This window comes from Mchenga conophoros, linkage group LG15 (genome assembly GCF_057382185.1).
Source record: "Mchenga conophoros isolate Kocher_MC1m ecotype Shallow Benthic linkage group LG15, M_conophoros_male_GT1.1, whole genome shotgun sequence".
NCBI classification, from domain to species: Eukaryota; Metazoa; Chordata; class Actinopteri; order Cichliformes; family Cichlidae; genus Mchenga; species Mchenga conophoros.
The window spans coordinates 23,186,696-23,203,031 of NC_140540.1; the positions used below are offsets into that span (position 1 = coordinate 23,186,696).

General features: G+C 40.0%; 1 protein-coding gene across 2 annotated transcripts; it reads right to left on the reverse strand.

Moving 5' to 3' along the window:
* Positions 1-706: 706 nt before the first annotated feature.
* On the reverse strand, positions 707-16,192 carry flvcr1 (FLVCR choline and heme transporter 1). Of its 2 annotated transcripts, none has more exons than XM_085245776.1 (10): positions 15,509-16,192; positions 14,898-15,042; positions 14,014-14,154; positions 11,301-11,368; positions 9,208-9,311; positions 8,168-8,278; positions 7,660-7,765; positions 7,219-7,330; positions 7,003-7,070; positions 707-5,165 (listed from the first exon to the last, which is right to left on the reverse strand). In XM_085245776.1, the coding sequence occupies exons 1-10, from the start codon at positions 16,190-16,192 to the stop codon at positions 5,067-5,069; spliced, it is 1,638 nt and encodes a 545-aa protein (XP_085101902.1). In that variant the 3' UTR covers positions 707-5,066. The 2 variants fall into 2 exon arrangements, with proteins under 2 accessions (XP_085101902.1, XP_085101903.1); XM_085245777.1 differs by lacking the exon at positions 707-5,165 and adding an exon at positions 5,185-5,740.
* Positions 16,193-16,336: the final 144 nt, after the last annotated feature.

Genomic DNA, 16,336 nt, shown 5'->3' on the forward strand with positions numbered 1-16,336 from the left:
GATAGTCCTTCCCAGCTATCGTAGGATGGGGGCCAGGACAGGTCGCCACTCTGACGCAGGGCTATCACAGAGACAGACAACTATTCACGCCTATGGCCTTTTTAAGATCCCCAATTAGCCAAGTACCCAGAGAGAACCCACACAAACATGAGGAGAACAAGTAAACTGCACACAGAAACCAGTGCTAACCACTGCACCACTGTGCTGTTATATGCACCTAATTCTTATTTATTAAAGTCATTAAAGGCTTACATACTACAATCATGGCATCCTGGAAAGAGAGCAGTTCAAAGAAATTGTTAAAAGTCCAGAATTAACAGGAAATTCTTGCTCAGGATGAGTTTTTATAAACTTGTGACCGCAGCTGTAACCATCTATGGTATAACACAGGTACAAAGTCACCGCCTACTGATCAGTTCTCTGGAAAACAGTGTCACAGTTCCTGGAAGAACCCTCCTACCTCAGTATGCTATTTTTATGCAGTGTCTTATAAAGTATTTGTCTTTCTCTGGTAAATATCCGTAATACATTCTTACAACCTCATACTATCAAACTGCCCACAGCTTCAAACAACAACTTTCCTCTGTCGCTCGCACGCAACTTATTTTGTCTGTTACTTTCAGGTAAATGAACTTATAGGTAGATCAGCTTGATTGTTCACTTCTGGGTTTACTTATTGAGTCGAGAAAAAGTCTGTAAGAACAAATATGTTACAGTAAAATGCTTTTATTGACAGTGAAGAAAAACAAGATATTTTCTTGGTGTTTCTTATTTTAAGTTTCACTTGTCTGGATAACAAGTTCTTTGAAAATAAAAGCTACTTTTGGCTACTGTGCTATTTCTTTGAAAATATTCAACAATAATTGGCATTGAGATTTACAATATACATCCTTGTTTCACGGGTAAGTGACATTATTCATATTTTTGTTACAGTCAAAACAGAATTCTCTACAAAGACCCAAAACAAGAAAAAGTCCGGTAAAAGTTTTATGTACATCTCTTGTATCCATCCACAGATAAAAAAAAATAGTCCTCCACATTTGCAAAAATTCAAATTTTTAACCAGTTTTCTTTATTTTTAACTTTTGGCTGACCATTTGAGAGAATACCAGTGAGCTAGGGGCTCAATGCAGTGCGATGTGCAGCAGCTTGTTTTGGTCTATTTAGCCTTTAAAGATTAAACTTGTGTGGGGGAACAAAAAGTCGCAAACTACCCTCAACTACTTGATTTTTACATGTCAGAAAACAGAAACTGTCAATCATGCAAAAGCATTAAAAACATCTGCTGCATAAAAACTGTTTCTAATGCTGATATAAAATAGCCACTAAATCCAGTGACCCAGTTAATGCAAACAGTATCCCCAAGACAAAGGAAGCATATAATGCTTTACTGATTTCACATAATTTATTTCCATGAAGAAATGTTCAAAACTGGATGTTGACAGTGTAAAATATGGCTGACAAAATATGAAATACTTTTACCCCAGAGGCTGAAGTCTTTTCAGACTACAAGGCCATGTTATTCACCACCTCATCATTGTAATTGTTAAGTGCTGTTTTCTGTAACATACTCACAGGAAAATAAATAGACTGAAAATAAATAAAATCAAATTATATTCCAGATAAAACCTTTTAGTAGTTTATAAAAATGACAAACATCAGTGAGTCAGAAAAAGTAAAAAAAACAAAACATATCTTGATTAACAAGAAGCCAGAAAACAGGAAAAATGCATAAAATAAAAGTATTTTAAAGATTCTGAGAAAAAAGAAAGGTTTAACGGAGGATTTAACAGTTGTTTGGAGAAATACCCTACCATCTCAAAGGTAAGGGTATAAAAAAGTAAAATGTTTGAGGTTGTGGTATCAATATGTAATTGTCAATCAATATTTATTTACTTACAAATTCCAGAAAAACAAAGAGACCCTGTCAACTGACATGAATCCTCTTGGAGTGAAGAGTTGGTGAGATTGCAGCAGAAAGCAGAAAAATAAATGTTTATACCAAAAAATCTTGCACATAGGAGGAAGACAAACGCTCTCTTTCTACATCTTTTCAGTTCTTAGCTGAATTAAAAGAACACAAGAATGGACAGGTAAATGTCTGTGATGGTGAGCCCGATTTTTTTAAGCCCTCCTACCGATCAAGTATGAGGAGTAGCCATAACAAATTAGCCCTAAGGTTGACAAGTGCGGCACATCTACTGAAGAGGCCACCTGGTGCATATGATTTGTTGTGCTTTGTTGCATCCTATTTAGTACATTTGTAATGAGACTTACTCAATAAGTCTGTTATTTATTCTAATTTACAATTTTTAAGTAAAAATAGAATCGAAGTCTGACTTCATGCATTTCACATTATAGACCAGGACTTATGAGGTCAAAATAAGTGAAAACAAATGTTTCTTACAAGGTTTACGAGCTTGGACACAAACATGAAACAAGGCTACGTGTCAGCTAAGACCAAAGTATCTGCGTTTATGCAAGACTTTAAAAGGAAAAAGAAAAACTTTTATGGATACAGTAGGAATATTAAACTGAGAATATTCAGATGTCAAACTTTTGTGCTTCTCCTGTCCACTCTGCTTTCCTCGTCCCACAAACGGCAGCTCGACCAGCCATGACATGCATAACGGATAGAGTTAAAACTGAAATCATGTATTTCAGAAAAAGGCCTAAAGTTGTGCCTGTGTTTAAAATTGTGCGCTGAACTGTGCGCTACATTCTGTTTGGTCCAAATTTGGAAAACACTGCAGCACATTCCACTTGTCACATATTTATGAGTTCCACAATCTGTTTTATTGAGCGATATTACCGCCGAGTTACCATGTCATCAGCTTTCGCCTTCCCTCCAAATGATAACTAAACTATTTGCTCTTTGTGACTGCATGTGTTCACATTAGGATATGATTGTGTGCGTCTCTATAAAAAGAGCTTCTAAGATCAAGTGTTCTGATCCTACACTATCTTTGTGTGTAAACAGAAGAAAGAAGGTACAATGCTCAGGGATTATTCATTTCCTTAACTATTGAACCTTTTTGGGGGGGACGTAGCAAGTAGGTGCATTCAGTCACCATGAAATGTCACTGGAGCTTTAAATGTGTCCAGCAAAACAGCACACATCTATACACAATGCTGCGGTAAAAAGAAACTACAGTTAAACGCAATGAGGTCTTCATGGTGATTTTTAGACATCATCTAGCAAAGAAGTGCAATTCCTTGATTGGCCACTTGCCATTGGCGCAAAAAACGAGTCATTTCCCAGAGACGCCCATGTTGAAATGCCCAAATTCAGCATGACATGAAAATAACATATTTACAAGAAACAGCTGGGCGAAGCTAATTTCTCCCACCATGACAACTAAACTAGAGCTGAGTTTCTTTTTAGCTATAACCATCCATCTGGATAAAGTTAAAGGCTTAAAGTGAGGGTGTGGCTCCTTTATTTCACAGGTGTGCCACACAGGCAAGTAACTTTCTGCCAGGCCCCTCGACTATGGAACCAGCTCTAGTTTGGATTTGGGAGACAGACACTATCTCTACTTTTAAGATTAGGTTTAAAACTTTCCTTTTTGCTAAAGCATATAGTTAGGACTGGACCAGGTGACCGTGAATCCTTACTTACTTATGCTAAAATAGGCATAGGCTACTGGGGGATTCCCATGATGCATTGAGTGTTTCTTCTTCAGTCACCTTTCTCACTCACTATGTGTTAATAGACTTCTCTGCATTATACTAGTCATCATACTAGTTATTAATCTCTGGCTCGCTTCCACAACATGCTTTTTACCCTGTCTTCCTTCTCTCTCCCCAACCAGCCGCAGCAGATGGCCCCGCCCCTCCTGAGCTTGGTTCTGCTGGAGGTTTCTTCCTGTTAAAAGCAAGTTTTTCCTTCCCACTATCGCCAAAGTGCTTGCTCATAGAGGGTCATATGATTGTTGGGTTTCGCTTTGTATGTATAAATTTAGGGTCTACCTCATAATATAAAGCGCCTTGAGGCGACTGTTGTTGTGATTTAGCGCTGTATAAATAAAATGTCATTGAACTGAATCTTTTAAACCAACTTCCCTAAATTGACGTCTCCATTGTGCCGATGCTTTGTGAAAGACTTTTAATGGCTGTCTGTGTGGAAAAGCCCATCCAAGCTGTCCGTGAAACTTAAATATTCATTATTATTTTCATAATTTGAAGTCTTTTACTTGGAACTATTTAGGATCAGTGTTTGTGGACCTGTGCACTTTATGGATGCAGTTTGCTAACGAAAGTTAGCTGAGCCCTAGCTAGCACCCCACCCTCTCATCTAAATATGGTCACTTCTGACTCCAAAAGAAACACGGCGTGGAAGCTTCCAAATTGCTAATGCTGAGGTTTCAAACTGTGGGTTGGTGATGTCACAGTGCCTACATCCATCCTTTATACACAGTCAATTCATGCTGCTTTATAGAAAACAGTAAACATGTTCTGTATTCTTTGCTGAAGCAGGTTTGAAACAGATTCCAGGAGTTAATCTGAGTCAAAGGACCTTTTGATTACTGCCATGTAAAAAAATTTAATAGATATTTACAGTGAGATTCACATCTAGAGTAGAGCTTCAAAGAATAATTCAAGTAAACTCAGGAAATGGTGGCCTAACATCTGTGGCAGTATAAAACTGAAGGAACCAGTGTCACAGTCGTCTGGGACTGGCGGGGGGGGGGGGGGTTCCAGCCAGTTTTCCTTCACTAACCAGCTAAGAGTGCCAGCCTTTACCTACAGCCAAGTAAAGTGCAATGGAGTGTCTTCTGCATGTCAGTGTACAACAATCTTTCCAGGAGCTTTGAAAGGAGTCAGGCAGCTTGGTTACAACATTAACCAATCCCATCCATGAGACACCTGTCCTAAATCACCTGTAGATTGTGGCTGTCTTTAATTAGACCTGGCTCACGCCCGGCGCCTTCAACTTTCCAAGTTTTAAGGAGGAGATTTTTGGCAACAAAAAGCAGGTACTGCTGTAGGTATTTGATGCCAACTTGTTTCCCACGGGAGCAGGGAGATAGTCTCACTTGTTTGTGATTGTGTGACTTGGCAGGTCACAGTGAGGTTTCACGAGAGAAGCTGACTGAGGGCTCCATCTTGTCTCCATTGGATTTCTTTTCTGAAGGGCAGTCTCCAGGACAATCAGTAGTAAGCTGGGACACAAACAAGAAATCAAAATGAACTGTAATGTAATTAATCAGACTTGATGCACACATCTCTTTTTGGGCTTTTTCTAGTAACTGCCAAATAACCCACAAAAGAACAACTCCTGTGACTCTTGTAACTATAAGATATTTCTGTCATGATCCTGGGTCTGCTGACCCAGCGTTTTGTGTTTAGTTTATGTAGCCTTCAGGTTTCCTAAGTTCATCATAATCATGCCTAGGTGTTTCTAGTTATTTTCCCCTCGTGTTTCCACTATGTTAAGTCTCCCCTGCTTTTCATGTATTTCATGTCTGTGGCTTATGTTGTCAGTTCAGGTTGTCATGTCTATATCTCACTGTGTTTCCTGTTTTATTGTGAAGAGGTCTGGTGTGTCTGTGTTCATCATGTTCAGTTACTCTCCCCCTGTGACGTAATTATGTTTATGTGTCAGCTGGGTTCCCATGTGTTGCCACTTCCCTCATTATCCTCCTGTGTCCATTTAGTCTGTGTGTTCTCAGTCATTCTTTGTCAGGTCGTCCGTTGTACTGTTCCGTTGTTTCCTATGTCTCCGCTCCAGGTATCCCTGTCAGTTTGTTATGTTTAGAGTTTTGTATGTTTCGTTTTAGTTCACCCAGTTTAGGTCATTGTTTAGTTTTCATCGATTCCCTATTATTTTGTACCCTCATTTCTTGCCTTAATAAACGGCTTGTTTTGTTATTCACATCTCATTTTGGTCTGCGCTTGAGTCCTTCCCTGCAACATACGGTCTGCCCTAGCCAGACCGTGACAATTTCCTTATTTACATCTCTTCTCATGGTTTTAGGTTTTTCTGAGCTGTGGATTTCAGAAATGTGGCAATTCAGGGTTTTATCCAAATCCAGCATTACTCTTTATGTAATTTATTATCTACTATTTGTAGATTTTGTGTGATTAAATCTCTGTTCTGATTGAAGCTGGCACAGTCCTGTGCTCTATTTAGCACCTACTAAAACGTTATTCTTAACACTGCCACCAGATGGCACCAATAAAAACATGCAGGCATTACTTGTGACCCCTGAAGCAAAGGAACAGTTGGACAAATCATTTTTGCTATTTTATTTTTTGCATTTATTAAATTGTGGTAACCTCATAACCTACAAAAGATTGTGTGAACCATTTTTTTTTTTAAAAAAAACTTCAAACGTGATAAAAGCAACGAAGGAGAGCCTGAATAAACTCGGGTCTCTAAAGGGCGCTTCAACTGTGACTCAGCAGGATGGTGGGAAGGTGGTCTATCAACTGAATGGAGAGTCCTTAAACAGATTTAAAGGCCTGGCTTGTCTAAAGGGTTTTAAGCAAAATGATTAGAAACAACCAGCTGGCAGCAAGATAATGTGCGAAAGATAGGGTTTTAAAGCCTTGTCTGCTTAGAGGACAATTTGCAAGGCTAAATGCCAGAACAGAAACAAAAAGAGACTCAATGTTCAGGGAAAGTAGAGAAAGGTTCAAGAATCTGTCACCTCTGAAGGTCACATTAAAATATCACACAAAGAGACACTCAAACTAAATACAGTCAGCTGTACAGGACACAGAAAGCCAACAACATAATGTAAAAGAGATATTTTGAAAGGTGCCTGTGAATGGTTTCCATTTACTATCAATTATTGCTACTTTTCTGCCATTACAATAAAAATATAATTTTTATTTTCTGTAAGCGTGTGAATTTACATTTGTTTGTTTCCGGATAAAGACTCTACTTTCAAGAGGCAAAGAACTTTATTAGGTTACATTTTATAATACTAATATTTTATTTTACTGTTTAGCTAAACTGTTTAATCTAGTTGAAACATTCCTGGAAGGACTTACCGCTTTCAGGTGATTGCTGTCTGCTCCCATGTTCACATTGTGTCTTTTCAGTTCTGATTTGATTAAGGCTGAAAACAAAACATCATGAAATATTAGAAATCTAATATTTCATTTAATGAACACATGAACACATAGTGACATCCATATAACCCCCCCCCCCCCCCCCCCCCCCCACACACACACACACACACACACACACACACACACACTGCTTACCTGTAAGAATTATTCCCAGGAAGATCCAGGCACAGAGAAAGAGATTTCCAGACAGTGGGCCATGGTCTGTGGTCAGTTTTCCCTGAATCAGAGTGAAAATAATCCCAAATATCTGCAAGATAAGTAAACACCCACATAGCATGTTAGCAACAATTGCTAATAAAGTACATTACATCCTTAAAAAACATTCCAGTCTCTGATCACTGGCAAAGTGATAAGAAGATGTGGAAAATTTGTAGCCAAAAGGTATAAAATGAAAAATAATATTTAGCTTCTTTAAATAAATGCTTCAGATAAAAAAAATGTTTTATTATTAGAGGAATCAAAAGCTGTTTGGAGAAAGAGGTCCAATCTTATGTTTTCTTACTGCAGATGTGGCCCATAGTGCAAATAGAAGGCGCTCCTTAAGTATGAGAAAGTGTTGCACAGCTTCTGGAGTACCTGAGCAAAGGCATTGAGGAGTCCTGATGATGTTCCCTCAGACTCAGGGTAGGTGATCTCCACTCCAAACTCAAAGCCCAGTGGCAAGTAACCTGTCATGAAGAACCTGAAACACAGAAGTCACAGAAACGAGGTTTAGAGTCAAAACAAAATCCAATGACCTGATCTACATAATGTGCAAGAATATGTATTTTCATTTGGTATTTACATGTAAACATCGGCACTGTATCTCCCTAGGGGTGGGGTGTGTTTCAACAAAAAACACTGAAAGATGTGTGGCCTGCAAACAAGCTAATTTAACGTACTAGCATCAGCAACAGAGCCTGCAAAATGAAAAGCAGCTAATCAGTTTGTAACTGAGATCTGTATACTCAGTTTAAAAGGAAGGTAAAGCCTGTTCTCTGTTGGTTTGTTTGTTGTTGTTGTTATTAAATAATATAACTATAACACTAAATATATTCTATGTATATATATTTCTTTAATGCTTCTTAAGAACAGCTGGACCTACCCCAGGACTCCAGCAGTGACAAAGACCAAGTGGATGTTTTTGAGGTCCAGAGTGAAGGTGAAGACCAACATGCCCACAAACGACAGGATGTACACGATCAGTGTGGTGATCCTGTGAAAAAGCAACAGCGCGAACATGAGAGCCCCCGTACTCATTTGATTATGGTCACCAAGCACAAACACAGCCTTCATACTTCTCAACATATCAAACTGTTTTTTCTCCCACACAGACCAAAACAAACTGACAAAAACTATGAGAAAACATTAAAATAGAGCTTTAATTGCAGAAACTGAATCATGGCCAAAGTGGCAGGTGTTTGACTGCTTTAATTTACTGTACCTGCCCTCCTGGCTGAGGGATTACCACTCTTTGTGTCAGACATATGAAACAACTCTGATATCCCTCTATATGATCAAAAGTATGCAGCCTTTTCTTAGCTGTCATGAAGGGGAATCTTACTGCTACAGTTCACAATAATATTTTAGTAATGTTATGTCAGCTCTCTGGGGAGGGTTTTTTCCTGTCTCAACCTTAAAATGCTTCCTCCGTTGGTTCAGAGCCTGTTCTCAAACACATTCAAAAGTGCTGAATGTGAAATAGACCTTATAATTCAAGCAAATGCTGCTGTGGCAGTGTCCAGTGAGCAGAGGAGGCTGCCATAGCATGCCATAGCATGCCATAGCAGTTATTATACACTGCAGTGTATAATAACCGCTGAAAAAACACTTTTCACTTTTCAGCAATATGTCTCAGTTTTTCTTAAATCAATCAACCTTTTGTAATATCCCTCAGAAACACACTGGCACAGCTCCTTGGTTTAACAGTCTTACTTCAGTGTCCTTTGCCAGATCAAAGGTAATGTCTTTGTTATTAGGAAGTCTTTCTGCCTTTAATGGATCACCGTTCTTAAAGATGTGCAAAATACACTAATATTTCTGCCATCCAGAAACCATCCTGCAGGCTGATGGGTCATATTTTTGACACCAGCCTATAACATAAACTATATCTATAGCTTGTGTAAGTGTGTAAGTGTCGCTTACTTGTACAACTTTGTGCGGTCCAGCCAAAGGCCACAGAGGATAGATCCAACCATCCCAGCAACAACCAAAGTCAAACCGATTCTACCAGCATTCAACTCCTGGTTCTGAGGAGAGGAGAGGAGAGGAGAGGAGAGGAGAGGAGAGGAGAGGAGAGGAGAGGAGAGGAGAGGAGAGGTTACAATAGCCACAGTGCAGACAGCTGATTCAAAGGCATTAGCCTCCGTTTAAACTGAGCATACAGTATCTCAGTTGCAGGTGGAGATTAAAAAAAAGTCACATGTTTTGTCAGTATGATGGCTGTTAATTGGAGGCTGGGGGGAGGGGGGTCAGAGGTTTAAAATGCTTCTGGTGGGAGAGGGCTGCAAAGTCATCTAACAGTTTAGCCAAGAGACGGAGAGTTTTTTAAGGTCATGTAAGGTTGAGGATCTGTGTGTGTGTGTGTGTGTGTGTGTGTGTGTGTTTGTATTGCTGAGACAAGCAGCAGCTGAATGAGCATCAGCTTTTCCATCACTCAGTGTGTGTACAGTGTCTGATGGCGACAGAGAAAAAAAGACATGAGTCTTTTAAAGTGACTGAATCAGCCCGCTCTCTGTTGATTTAGCTTTGTGTGTGTGTGTGTGTGTTATGGTGGGATGCAGGCATGCATGAAAGCAGCTAATGAACTCAGAGCCGTAGACAATAACCTCGTGTCTCATCGCAGCCGTCACAAGTTGCTCTGTTCTTTGCTTTCTCAATAACCTCTCTGTATATTTCTCCCTCTCAGCCTCTCCATCCACTCTGCAGTTTTCTAACACCTGTTTTATCTGCATTTTACATTCACCAGAGTAACATAAATGACACAAACATGGTTTACAGTGGTCGAAGTGGAGCAGCTGGTGCACATATGTGCTGACAGAGTAACAATTTTCCACTATGATGACAGTATTTTACCCACATTGCGTCCACACTCACGCTCTTTTCATCATAACCTTTAAGAACATGAGGGTCAAATCAAAGAGAAACAGTGAACTGAAGGCTTCACTTTGCCCTTTGGCTCAAAATACAGTACACACAGAACTGCAGCTGCTGATATTAAAGTGCAATATCAGATGGTTTTATGTGTAATTTAAGTGTTTTTTATGCTTAAAGAGTCTATTGAGTTCTGTGTTGTAGAGGTTGGAAATCGGTATATATATTAGACACTTGTATGCAAGGAGGAGAGGTGTTTAGCTTTGTTGACTGTCACCAGTTATTGTTTGGGTTATTTTTAAAAGCATTTATGTCTCACATTCATGACTCCCCAACTTTGGTCTCTAGGTGGCTTTTACTTGTTTCTTGAAGTCTCAAAAGCATCAAAACAAAAACAGATGCATCACAGTTATTAGCCTAAGTAAAAAAGCCAGATAAACATGAATAAAGTTAGTAGGTTGTGTGGTATTACTTAACATCTTGCTATATAAGAAAACGGAGTTATCTTACCAATAAGTAAGTAAGCATGTTGATTGCAAGTTTCCAGCGCTTTTACCAAACGAAAGAGCTTCTTAACATCAAAAGTATCAGAATAAGTAAGATGGAAATTTCAAACCAGTGGGTTTCCAGAGTTATTGGGCTTGATCTTGTGCAAACATCAAAATGTCTGCACAAGATTTATTAATATGTTTATTAGTATATCAAACTAGTGAGCAATCCATTGACCAGTTTAATGACACCAGAACCAATCAACCTGATCAAAATTACAAAACTGTGAAGATCGTCATGAGCTAAGAGCTCAGAATAACGATTACTATGTTAATTATTAATAACAACCTCTTCACAATCAAATCAACTTGATTGTGATGAGTGTTTGTAGTCATGGATGTCTGCTACATTATTGTACTGTAATGTGTAACAGCGGTTAGCACTAACTGCCTCACATGCTCTGTGGGGCCTCTCTGTGTGGAGTCTGTTTGCTCTCCCTGTTCCTGCTTTGGTTTGCCTCCGGGTGCTATGGATAACTCCCAGTCCCAAAATATGCATGTTATGTTAACTGGCATTTCTAAAATGACCTCGTGATACTCATAACTTCTCCAGAGTCATCTTGCCCAGTCTCAGCTGGGACGGATGGATGATTTTACCTCATAACAGGCCATGATCATCTGGTTGAGAAGTGTTGAGACAGAGTAGAAGGAGCCAGTCATTATACCTGCAGACAGACAGCAAAGGCAAAGGTGAGCACAGTTTTGCATTTAGCTTAAAATTGAAATAATCCATGAGGATTATGACTGAGCTAGAATTGGATGTTTATAATTATAAATAATAAATAATAAGTATAATTCTGAATGTAAACACCCAAAGCAGACATTAAAATAAGAACCAAACAGTAAAAGTAGCATTAGTAGTAGTGATGTACTGTAAATTGATGTTATAGCTCTTCTTTCATTGAGCCTCTGAGACCCCAAAAAAAAGCAAAATATCAAAGTTTTTGATATTTATTTATTTTTATATAATATAAGTATTGTGGTTGAAAGAAATATGTGACAGTAAAATAAAAAAAATATTTATTTTTAGTCCTATGTAAAGGACATCTGGTCTTGCTTGACTGCAGAATGGTTTAATGTAATGATATTGTTTTCATTTTTGTGTGGGTTTCTGGTAAAATGTATTTTTATTTCATGGACATCAACAGTTAGGTGAAGGTAACATGTCTGAAGACTAAAACATGATTTTAACAAAGAAGTTTTAGCTTAAACTTCGTTCGGCACACCTGATTATCACTAAGGTTGTTAGGTCATATCTCCCACTGATCATGTGTGACATGACAGAGTGATATGAGTGACGCAGAAAGGATTTCACTCAGAATTGTGAAAGGGGACTCAGACTTAGTGCTGTCAGGAGACGAGGTAGAGAAGGGCCAGACAGCAAAACAGGAAAGCTCAGAGGAGGGAATACTAACTTTTGAGGAAATGACTATACCTGAAGTTTATTACTGATACGAAGTGTTGTGTATGTTAGGCTGAAGTTGTGGGATTTGGTTTCTCTGGCACAAAGTGGAGAACAGGACATCTCCTCAGCTACTGATGTAGCACTGATGTAGTCCTGTTGCAGTCCGTTTAAGAGAGGTCTCACCTTCCAGAGGGCATTATTGTTTTCCCCTCAGAGCCAACCTTTAATGTACTTTTAGCAAATGTATTACTAATGACAGAAATCAAAAAAAGTTTTTAATGTAAGCTAAATTTTAGCTCATTATGCATTCTACATTTATGTGTGTGTGTGTGTGTGTGTGTGTGTGTGTGTGTGTTTAGTGTACACATTGTAATCCCAAAAAGCTTTAAAGCCCTGGGTTACAAATTGCTTCTTACCCATAACGGTGCTGTCACTTTTTCTCTGCTCAGGCTCTGCAATAACTTGTACAGCCTCCTCTGCACTTTCACCATCTTGCTCTAATTCCTACCCTCCTCCACTTCCTCTTCTGACTACAATAGGTCTGATTCTCCTTCTACAATTCTGAGCAAAATCCTTTCTACCTCACTCTTTCCTCAGCTTCCTGAAGGAGGGACGTAGGTTGACACCAAGAGTTAGCAAGTCATTTATCCACGTACACTGCCAAGGACACGGAATACCCTTTGTTTTAAAAGGGTAAAACTGATGTATATTTCTGAAATCCTACTAAACTTAATTAACGCACCCCATATCGAAGAAACAATCTGATATGATTTTAGAAAATATGTGATCTGTTAGCCCAACCCTCAGATAGGATGCATCACTACAAAGCCCACAATGTCCTCTTGCCAGTGCAGTAGGACTCATGTAGGGTGCTTGATGCAGAGGCCTCAGACTGATTTCACTCACAAAGCACAAGAATGAATTGCTGCGACTTTAGAAGTTAATGTTTATTTGATGGAAAATTACTAAATGCACAGCTCTGTTTGTGTGTGTGTGTGTGTGTGTGTGTGTGTGTGTGTGTGTGTGTGTGTGTGTGTGTGTGTGTGTGTTAGATTAGCCTTTATTGTCTCCTTTAGGGGAAAATTGTCTTGGACAAATGAGGAAAACACATCATGTAAGATAACAGTTTGATACCCTGTACCTTTTTCTTGAGGGTTTCAACTCATACTCTTTATAAAGGATGTGATTTATACCCTCAGTGATTTTCAGACAATGTTTTATTAATGACTCTTCAAATATCACCTGGAGAGAAGATGAAGTGAGCATCCCAGTTATCATTAGCATATCCAGTTATTATTATTTAAGTATCCCAGTGCTGCTCTTTTTAGAACAAATCGCCCCAAGCATCTTGAAATTTACACACTAGCAAAAAAAGGTTATGAAATTCAACTTTGGTGCCACAGTGTTTGTTTAATGGAGCTTATCAAAGGTGAGACAGCGGTCAGCTGTTTTCTAAGAATGCAGAAACAGAGGTGTGCATAGAGAAGTAATTCTAGCATAAAAAGAAAGCATACCAAATGAAAGAAAATATGTGTAGCAGTACTGTGGGTAATGCTGCTATCTGGAGTAACTTTATAGTGATAAGGTTGTGACATTGTAATGATAATCTGTATAGGTGATAATGGTGGGTGAGAAGAAGTTGCTACTATTCATCATGATGATAACAGCATAGGCCGTAAGTCCGGATAACATAGGTAATGATCGTAGTATTACGCAATCTTTACTGGACTCCTGCTTCATATCATATCAAATAATTGGAGGAAATATCAGGGCTGAATATGCTGAGTGTGGCCAGGGTTTGTTTTGACTAATGGTAATGTATTAGATCTGCTGACCTGAAAGAGTCTCCAAAATGTTACCAAAAATAAAGACAAACAATGTAAAAGTCAGGTGTTTTACACTTGCCATAGGTGATGAGGAGCAGGACAAAGGCTTTATTCTTCACCAGGTTGAGGATGGACTGTTTGTAAGAGTAATCTTCAGGAGGGGAGTCTGGTAAGACAGCCTGTGCTTGACTGGGAGGGAGAGGAGGTCTGTCTTTTATGACTGTGGAAAAGGCAGAAACAGTGAAGTCATGGACCTTTTATGTGAGAAGAAAATAAATCAGAGCCTCTGTGAGCATACAAGAACCAGAAAAGTTAGGAAATTATTGATATGTGGTATCAAATGTAAATAATACACATCTGCGTACATACAGCCCACATTTTGAATTATAAACTATTTATTTAGATTATTTTTGACTCAATTCAAGTATGAGGTTAAATCAGAGATTTGTTATAGAGTCTGAGGTAGTTTCAGGAAGTCAGCTGCCAAAACCAGGAGTTCCTGAAATTACTGCAATGGAACTTTGATAATATGTCAACTCTTGATTGGCTCGTTTTAAACCAGCTGCAGTTTCAACACTGTGTGTTTACATACGGTGTCATAGATATTTAAAGACACCTACTATTAACCCCACTTTACAGAATGATGCAGAATCTTAATCTCAAACCCAATTCATGATCCTGAACTGGATGCTTAGTGTTTTTTAGAATATTTACAATAATCTTAGTCTCAAGAAGACAACCTGGCCCTTAGATGCACAAAAGCATACTTGCACACCTGTGTACCTGGAAGCAGAGGTGTGCCAGTGTTCTTTGTACCTGCAGGCCTCTGTACACATGTACACAACAGAAGTCTGAGTTTGAGCACCACTCCCTGGCAACTGAAACATTTGGCAGTACCAAGAAAACGTATGCTGCTTTGCATAATGTAAGCCAGCGTGCGACTGTGTGATATTAAATGTGTACCTATCACTGCCAGGACGAAGAGGACCGTGGAGACGGCAGCTGTACCGTAGAACATAATCATGATGTTGTGACCTGTGAGTTCAACATTATCAGGGGTGTTAGGAACCAAAACAGGAGGCAACAAGAAGCCAATGGCTGTCCCCAACTACAAATAAAAGGCACAGGAAGAGAGAGAAGAAGAGATTATTTACTTACACAAATATTACTATTGCTAAACTGAGCATATAAAGAGCTGATAATCTGGTGATGATAGTGTTGTCCATTAGTTGGCTGTGGCTAAGAAATTATTTTTCATCTACTATAGGCCTATTCTTAGGTTTTATTAGTCCTAGTATGTTCCACTGGTCCCTAGTTTTTCTAATTTCTCTATTTCTAGTAATGAAAATGTTGGAATTTAGACTGTTCGTTCGTGGGTACAATGATTTTTGGGGGGTCAATAATTGTCAGTGAGTTCTTGGCTGTTATTATTGTATTTGTTGTTCATTTGCTGTAAAAACTTTGAATGATCACTAAAATAGAATCACGTCTCTATCCCCCCCTGACTCGGTCTGCTCACTAAACTCCACACAAACCTAACCTATCAATAATCTGTGACACGCGCACGCGCTGACCTGATTTCCGAGCACTGCCATGGCGCACGCAGTGGAAACCTCTCGGGGTCCGAACCACACCGAAGCCACGCGGGAAGGCAGGCCGAGGATGAACACCTGCGCCACGGAGCAGATGACCTGCGCGGTGACGGTGACTGCGAACAGCTGGGGGTTCACGCTCGCGCATTTCAGCCAGGCGCCGGCGCAGTTGAGGCCGGCGCCCAGCAGGGCCGTTAAGCGCAGACCCTTTCGGTCCAGCAGCCAGGTGGCGGGGAAGATGAGCGGCACGTAGGCCACCATGTAGACGATGGAGAGCCAGTCCACCTTGTCGTTGGTCACCCCGTAGTACTGCGTGAACACGTTGGTGATAATGCTGTACTGGATCCACTGGAAGGCGTTCACGAGGGAGTACAGGCTGAAAACGGCCAGCACGGCGAACCGGCGGGCGTACACCCTGGTCTCCAGCCTTTTCTCTTCCTCCTCCTCGCCTTCTCCTCCTCCTCCTCCGTTAGGTAGCATCACCTCTCTTTCATCAGGCGGAGCTTCCTTGTCCTCCTCCAGCTCCTGCGCGCGCTTTGAGATTGTCTCCCCGGCCGCTTCGTTTGGCCGTTCCTCGTCCTCTGGCTCCTTCCTGCCGACCGTGATGTCGTCAGGTGCGCCGGTACCCGCGCGCAGATGCTCCTGCACGAGCTCACCGGCGACCATGATGCGTGTTCGCAGCCTTTTGCTCTTTTTGCGCGATGCTGAGTCCAGAGATGATCGACTGAGGCGAGCTGAGCAGGAAACAGAGAGGTTTCCTCATTTGGTTACCGGTGAAAAAGAAGGCTGAGCTGCAGATGACTGAAATAT